The 9,243-nt window shown below is 28.5% G+C and overlaps 1 protein-coding gene across 1 annotated transcript; it reads right to left on the minus strand.

Moving 5' to 3' along the window:
- Window positions 1-2,360: 2,360 nt before the first annotated feature.
- On the minus strand, window positions 2,361-4,225 carry LOC120076451 (thioredoxin H-type-like). Its single transcript, XM_039030283.1, has 3 exons — window positions 4,065-4,225; window positions 3,589-3,711; window positions 2,361-3,436 (listed from the first exon to the last, which is right to left on the minus strand). Exons 1-3 carry the CDS (start codon window positions 4,149-4,151, stop codon window positions 3,278-3,280), a joined length of 369 nt encoding a protein of 122 aa, XP_038886211.1. The 5' UTR covers window positions 4,152-4,225; the 3' UTR covers window positions 2,361-3,277.
- Window positions 4,226-9,243: the final 5,018 nt, after the last annotated feature.

Genomic DNA, 9,243 nt, shown 5'->3' on the forward strand with positions numbered 1-9,243 from the left:
TCCACTGGATGGGGTTATCAGATACTCTTTCTACTTTCCTTTTCTTTTTCTTTTTTTTTTTAATAGATTCAAACCTCTAAACTTTTTAATCCAACATTTATGTTTTGAATAATTAATAACATATATACATCAACAGTAAAAGCAATAAAATGAACAATAATATAATATGTGGCATACATAATACATTTATTATTGTTTACTTTATTTTCCATATACGTGGATCTATGATTCAATCTATAATAAAAAAATATAAATTAATTGATGAGTGGAAAGTGATTCATTTGTTTTATGGTCACATTTACTTTGAGAATTATGAATATGACATATTTATAACTCTAACTAAATGTGATTAAAAGCCAAATCTAATTATATTTATAAATTCTATTACCGCCTCAAAGTTAAACTAATGACAACATTATAATTATATCTTTATTATCTAAAAAAAAATTCTCGTAATTTTAAATTATATAAAATTATTATTATTATTATTTTTAAAAAAGGCATTCTCAATTCTCATTAAAGAGAAGTTCAAGTCCCTTTGGCAAAGGTTTGCTCTTTTGTTTTTTATTTGAAGGCGTAAATGTGACAAAATTTGGCCATCTTTTGGCCAAGGTTGTGGTAGTCTTAATTTTGTTACTTTGAGTGTCGGTGACCATACCACGAATATTTAGGAAAATGAATAATTGTTATTTGATTAATTTCTTGACTTCAAATGTGAAAATTGATATTTATCAGGAAAAAATCTGGAAAAAAAAAAAGGAAAAAGTGAATCATCAAAGCTCCGTTTGTAATTATTTTGACATTATTTGGTAACCATTTTGATTTTGAAAATTAATTCTATTATACGATTTTCACTTCCAAATTTCTTTCTTTTTTACTAATAATTTAAAAAACCAAGCAGAATTTTTAGAACTAAAAAAATAACTTTTCAAAAGTTACTTTTATTTTTAAAATTTAAGCAATGTGGGTGAAATAATTTTAATTTAAAAAAAAATAAAAGCTACCAAACAGAGTCTTTATTTATTTATTTGTTTTTTTTTTTTGTGAAAATTAAGCCTATAGACACTACTTTCACTTCCTAATTTCTTAATTTATTATCTACCTTTTACCAATGATTTGAAAAACCAAGTCAAAATTTGAAAACTAAATTTTAAAAAAAAATGCTTTTCAAAAGTTGTTTTTGTTTTTTCAAATTTGACCAAAAGTTCAACCACTATATTTAAGAACAATGTAAATTATTATAAAAAAATGAAAGAAAATAGACTTATTTTTAAAATCTAAGAATGAAAAATAAAATGATTATCAAACAAGATTGAAATGATTTAAAAGCTCATCCATAGAACTATGGTTGAATTGCAAATTGAATTTGACAAATCTGACCTAACCATGCTCATTTTCTTATCCACATCACGTTTTGGTATAAAAATTAATTGCCCTCTTTGTTGTTGTTATCATTATTCGAGGAAAAATGGCTCTCTTTAATGTCATTATCAAATTTGGAAACTGTATATGAATTCATCATTTACCTTATCGATCCTAATAAATATTGTGATGGGAAAAAAATTGTAGATTTTTTTTTTTATTAATTATTAGTTTGACTTAAAAGAAGCCATCGCTATTAGCAAATTATCATTTTTTTGGGTAATATTACAAATTTGATTAATTTTTTTTATTTTGAGAAATTTCTCATAAATTTTGTTCCTTTGATCAGTTAAAGTTGCATATAAAATATGAAACCATTGACTTTAAACACAATGTCCAAAAGTGTCATTTTATTTATTTATTTATTTTTAACATCTTTCAAAGTTGCTTGTGTCATTAGTTAATTGAATTGCCAACATTCATATATTTAATTATTGTTTTTCAACAAAACATCATATCAGCATCAAATTCATGCCCACTACAGAAAAGGAGGTTAAAGTGAATCAAAACATCACACACCAAAAAGTTGAAATTCTTTCTTTAGCAAATAATCTTCTTTTTCTTAAGAAGTGATTCTTCAAAAGACATCCCTTTTCAAACACACTCAAAATCCCTCCCCACATTTCACAGCCGTACACACATATTCCCCTTTGGTCTTTGCTAATAAACAAACCAAACATTAACAACTTTCAAATATTCTTAGCAAATCATGACTTTCCTTTTCCTCTAAACTTCCCATCTAATAGATTTAGACTAAAGAGGACATTTGGGTTATAACTCACTACTCCCTTATAATAGTTGAAGTTCTCGGTAAAATTACTTGAAAACTTTCATTGTCTTACTATTTTATAATTACTAAAATAATCTTGCACCAAACACAAATTATTATAACTTAGACTAAAACACACCAAAAACACAAATGATTATAATTCATAATAAAACACGAAAAAAACATAAATGATTATAACCCAGACTAAAACACACAAAAAAAACATACATGATTGTAACTTCGACTAAAATAGTCTTCATCGGAAACATAACTATTATAACCCAAACTACAATAAATTATAATAACCAACCAACGCCCCACAAACAACTTCTAAGTCACTAAACTTTCAATCAATTCTGTATCTAATAGATCAATTAATCTACAATAATATTCTAAGACATTCAGGAGCTTAGTAACTTCATTTCTCTTCTTTTTCACTATTCACATTTATCAAATGACTCCACTTTCTCTTCTTTCTTTACTTTTACTTTTCACATTTATTAAAGAACTTTATCTTACAATTCTATATTCCAAACATAAACTTACAAATTCCAACATATTAACTCTACAAACCAAAAGCCCCTCACATGCTTACTAGACATAAAGTTAAAAAAAAACTTTTAACATTATAAACTAATGGCACAAAATTGAGTATTTCAAGCCCTATCAAACACAAAATCGAAGGTTAGAAACACCCATCTTTTTTTAAGTTTCAGATACCTACTCAAAAGTTACTGTACTGCAAACAATAAACAAACTGCATAAAAATCAGTATGTAGAGTACTATCAAGTTCTTACGGAACACTGCTGATAAAATGTGCAAATTCAGGCGACTTCAGAGTTCAACAAATTCCTGCCCCATTTATTCCACGATGAAACCTGCAGCTTCTATTTATAACAAGCACCAGAGAATCATATATTTGAAAGTTTGCACATATTATCCAAACTTCTTTAAGGGGAAACAAAGAACAGTAAACATCTTAAACACAATGTTATGAAATTCACAAGAAGAACAAACTCCGAAACCAGAATCAACATTAAACCATACTGATAATAAGGAGGACACATTCCTCCAAGTTGACTTGTCTAAGCAGTAGAAGTAGCAGCAGCTGTTGGAGTTTTAAGCTCTTCTAATTTCTTCAACAGCGCCCCTTTATCAGCACCAACAATCTTGTGAACTGTTTCCCCTCCTTTCACAAAAACAAATGTCGGCATTGCATTAATCTTCCACTCGCTAGCAACAGTCTGTAGAGAGAAAAAGAATCCATTGCTTAAAGGGGATCAAGTGATCAAAAAGAAATCGGCCTCCATTGCATGCTACTATGTATTCAACAATATCCTGTTTAGAACAGTAACTGTTGAAAATATGATTTAATAGAAAGGTTAGATATGCTTACATTCAACTCATCGACGTCCACTTTCAGGAAAATGACACCGGGATGATTCTTAGCCAATTCGGAGAAATATGGAGCAATTGTACGGCATGGCCCGCACCAGGAAGCAGTAAAATCCACGACAATCTATCAAACAAATCTCTAGAAACATCAGGAATAAAAAAAATGAACACAAAATGGAATACAAAACCACAGAACGATTGGCGCAAAATAGTGCAATCAAAGTTCAAATTGAGATCATGAGGAATACAAATCGATCAAAAGATTCGTCAATTTTAAGCGATCATTCAATCTAGATAAATCGAATATATAAACTAAACTAGCTAAAGAGATCAGAAACCCTAGCGAATCCATTACGTACCAAGACATTAAACAATCTCCTGACAGGAAAAAGGAACCATCGAAAGTGAAATTCGAAAATTCGATGGGAATCAATTGAAATAATATAGAAAATGATATGAAGAATGAAAAGACCATACCAGTTTTCCAGATTCCTTGCCTTTGGCTAAGAGAGCCTCCCATTCAGGCTGCTTATGGCATGCAATAACTTGGCCTTCTTCACCCATTGGATTAAACGCAAATCGCTTTCTGCAAAAGAAATATTCTCCGTATCAAAAACCGTAACGATACGGAGAGATGATGGCGATGGGCAGGTATTTATATACTCGGGGGTGGGGCTCCCGTTCTTTCTTCTCATTTTTACTAAATTACCTGCTCTTTCGACGTTTTATTACGATAATGCTATCGATTGAAGAATTATAAACCCCATCAACCCAAACCGGTTGGGTTGTCAATCATCGATTAGGCTTAAATAAGTGAAAATTTTATGAGTTTATATCCTAATCAACCTAATTTTATTATTAATTTTAAAATGTATGGTCTTTTTGTTGGGGTTCAATCCTTAAACCTCGTGGTTTGTAATGTATAAAAACAAAACTCATTTAATAAAATAAAGAGTCATTTTATTCAATATTTAGACTTATGTAACTCAATCCATTAAACTAAAATTCAAGATTATTCAGGTAAATTGAACAGTATATGGTTGACATACAAGTGGATCATGTTCAAAAATAATCTAAATGGTATATAGTATATAGATATGATCTACTTTGTAATCGTTACTAACTATTTGATCTAATTCGTTCATGTAGAGACATGCAGTGGGGTATCCTATACAAAGAGTTTGTATAAGACCAAATTATGAAATAATTAATCTTTCTTTGCGGCAACATTAACTAAAGAGATTAATATTTTATAGGATGATCATATGTAACTCAATTTCAATCCTACGAGTTATGGACTCTTGCTTGTGAGGGCTTGTCCTTGACTTGTATGAATGAAAGTGACCCGTATCACCGACTCAATAAGTCTACCATTTTGGATACAATACCAAGTGGAAAATTAGGAACATGGCTACACAAGATAGAATTCCCTCATTCTCGACTTTAAGGTAAATAGATGAGTTGTTCCCTTAAATGTCGACTTTAGGTCTTGAACAATGGAGCCTCTTCCTCTCATTAGCCTAAGAGGAATTTTATTTATGGTAGGACCATTAATAGGTTGTTCATTAGAAGATCAGTGAGACTTAAAGAATAAGAGGTAATTATAGAAGTAAAACGATAATTTGACCTAGTTGTAATTATGAACTGACTCGTGGATCGACTTACTGGCAATAGTTATATCCATGGACACATAAATATTCTATCGTGCGAAAAGTGCAACTGTGAATCTTTAGTGGAGTGGTTCATAGTTAATGAGTGTTAATTTAGTTCATTAAAGAGTTTAATTAATTAATCTGGAATCATTGAAATTTCTAATCTGTAAGTCCATTAGGTCCCATTGCTAGCTCACTAAGAGTAAAACAAGGATTAATTAGTTTTTGAAGTATTTGAATTATTCCATTTATAAGGGAATACATGTTAATTGTATATGATACAATTAATATAATGTATATAGATACATTATATTATAAAGTTAATTTTGAATGAGCTTCAAAATTAAATTATATAATATGAGAGAATAATGTATTTGAATAAAATTCAAATATAATATAAATGAGATTCATATCAAAACTATAGATGAAATTTAATGTGAATGGGATATTAATTAAAACTACATGTTATAAGAGGGAAATATATTTGAATATGATTCAAATGTAATATTAATTAAATATAAGATATTTAATTAATTAAGATTAATTAATACAATAATTAATTATATATTACTTGATTTTATTTAAAATTAAATTAAATTAAACTCCCCTATAATTAGATGGAAGTTGAATAGAGTGGGGTGAGGGGATTAATTCCTCTCTTACGTGTTATGCAAGAAAACTCTGCATTTTTTGATAAATTGGTGAAATTCTTCTGCTGTCTCTCAATCAACTCCCTCACTCTCTCAATACTCTCATATTACATAAAAAAGTGTTTATTTGCAAAACATTTTCTTCCCTTAGTCTTCCAAAAGTGGTTCCCACAAACCAAGTTCTTACTCGAGAATAGTGGGCAACACTTAATGGTATTGTCTTTATTCGTCGGAGGAATTTGTTAGAGGATTTCTTGAAGAATTAGTCTTTAAGGGTAAGTTTTCATCTTTTCTGTATTCGTTATAAGTGTAGGAAAAACATATTTAAGTTTCATGTTTGTCATCTCTATATTTCAAAATTCTTGATCAAAATTAATGACATGATGTTCAATGCTTCCACTGGAATTCGATTCCTTCACTTTTTACTTTCAAAACAATTATATATATATAAGTTTGATCGTCAAGAAAAATAGTAAAACTGAATCAATTAATATTCTTTTAAATTAACTAATATACATTAACACTTAAAACGAAAAGTAAGTATCTAACAAAAATCGAGTTTAAAAAGGTAAATAATGAAACCTAAGAACTAAATTGAAACAAAACTGAAATCTCAATAGTGAAATTGTAATATATCGAAACCTAAAGACTATATTGGAATCAAAACTCAAAATTTAAAAGGACTAAAGTATAATTATTTTGAAACAAAGGATTAAATAGAAACTAAACCTAAAACCTATGGACTAAAAGGATATTTTTTTCTATAAAGTTATTATTTATTATCTATTTTCATAAAGTTGTCATTATTTCTTTTCTTTTTGGTTAAATTGCAAACTTGGTTCCTATGAAAGAAAGTTTGAATTAGGCTCTTATAGTTTGATAATGAAATTTTATTAAATCATAGCCTATTCTAACTTTTAAAATTATAGTGATCAAGTTGTAACTTTTTATATACTATACAAACCAAATTTATAATTTTTTTTAGTGCGGTTTCATTCTATATATCATGTGTTTTCTTTTCTTGGTTTTCTTTTCTAATAAATAAAAGGCTAATTTTTGAAGTTGATCATTTGTTTTGAAAATACTTTTTTACTTTTAAAAGTTAAAGTATTAATCATCAATTTTTATAAATGTTTCAATATTAGTATTGATTAGAAATATTTTAGAATTTCAACCAGACTTGAAAGTTAGAATTAGGTAACATTGATCTAAAATATTTGGAGATCTAAATGTTCGTTTTAAGCCACTGTTACACTATTTACATCTAAGTTTTATGCAATATTTGAAAGAATTTTTATTATAAGGATATTTTTTAAATGTTTATTAAAGTCCACAGGAAATATCACCCTTTTGGAAAGTATAGAAATATTTTTTAAATATTTATAAATGTTTAGAGTAATTTTGTAACTTTCGGAAGTATAGCGATATTTTTCTTAAAAAAAATAAATGACAATGTTCAAAGATATTTTTATAATTTAACTTAAAATAAAAACAAAATTGTGATTCATTGTAACTTGTTTTTTTATTGAAAAAGAAAAAAAAAATGTTTGGTAAAATTTTCATAGTATTTTCTTGTTAAAGGATGGAAGTTTGATTCTCTATTTTCATAATTGTTATATTAAAAGAAATTCTTTTTTAAGGGAAGGTATTTAAAAAAAATCTTTAAAAAATAACGAATATTTACTTTTAAATGTTTATTGTGCATTTTAGAACAAAAAATGAAAAGAATATTACTTCGATTTTGCTATTTCTACCTTTAGAGTTTTGGAATTGTTCCTACAAACGAGGATGGTAGAATTGTGGGGAGCAACTTTATTTTCACAATACATGGATAGGGATTGAACTTCAGGATAGGAAGTTATTGTATATATTTAATTTCAGTTGATTGATGATCGTTTTAACTTAACTTTAAATTTATTTTTATCTTAAACTTTATATTTTGTATTTTTGTAAACTTTTAAAATGTCTATTTTAATATATAAACTAAAAGTATATATATGTGAACTACTTACGCTAACCATTTAGTTTTTGAAAATCCACCCCTCCCCCCTCCACTTATAAGTTTCTTACATCGTTATCTATCAATATTTTAAAAAACTAAGCTAAGTTTTGTAAATAAAAAACAAAAAAAAATCGTTTTTAAAAATTTGTCAAACTAAGATCTGTATTTTTTTACTTAAGAAAAATGGAAACTATGGCAAGAAATTGAGAGAATATAGGTTTATTTTCAAAAATCGAAAACAAACAACCAAATGATTAGCAAACGCGACCTAAAATTTATGTATTTTTTTCTCCCTCAAACTTAGAGATCACAATAGTGTTGGGGTTGGTGCTTTAAATCTCATAGGCTCATGTAGTTTGTAATTGTATTATACAAATATTTTATTTATTTAATGAAATATGATATGTTTTATTTGACATTTAGTAGCATTAAACCCACAAACTAATAAACTAACATCTAAGGTTATCTTCTATAGCTTAAACATGTATGTAGGTGAAGGGAACAAATGAAGGTCCTTGTGCGAAAACTGAAGGAACTCTTATTCAATAGTGCCTACAAGCGGAAGTGGATCTTTTCAATTCATTGTGATAGAATTACCACATATATATTCAAACATACTAAAATGCATTCATAATGCTAAAGAGATTGAGAGATCATACCAGTTGAAGACTTCTTCTTCACAGCAAATCTAAAACCCAATCGTCTACCTCGAACAGTCTCCACACAGACAAAAGGAAATATAGATGACACCACCACTCAGAGCCCTCAGTATTCATGGAGTGAGAATCCAAAGGGTGGGCTTTGTTCGGATTGGGTAGAAGGAAAGAGGAAGAGAGATCGTATACAACGATCAAGCAAGTAGGAGATAAGCTCGTCTATGGTATAGACAAAATATAAGTATACGATCGTGTAGAAAAAACGTAAGCGATCGTCTAAATGATCATGTAGAAAAACTAAACGTACGATCGTTTAGTAAATATCGAATGCTAAACGATCACTTAGGAAAAGGTAAATGATTGTTTAGTATATAGCGCGCGCAGGGTGTAATCATTAAGCGATCACTTAGCACTATCGTATAGGTAAGCGATTGTGCAGGCACTATTGTATAGGCACAGATTTTCTAAGCGATGACACACTTTTTAAAACAATGTCCGCGCATCTCAAGTTTGACACATCGTGAGCTATTTATGCGTCTCAAAGTGATCTTTCAACTTACTCATCCATTATTAAAACAGAGGAGACATCGTCCCATTTCCCTTTTAGCCGTCCAATGAGTGTGATCACATCATATTCATAACTTATGAATTAATTTCATATATTAATCATAGTATTTTTTTTTCTCCACTAGATAT

This window comes from Benincasa hispida, chromosome 4, assembly GCF_009727055.1.
Source record: "Benincasa hispida cultivar B227 chromosome 4, ASM972705v1, whole genome shotgun sequence".
NCBI lineage: Eukaryota > Viridiplantae > Streptophyta > Magnoliopsida > Cucurbitales > Cucurbitaceae > Benincasa > Benincasa hispida.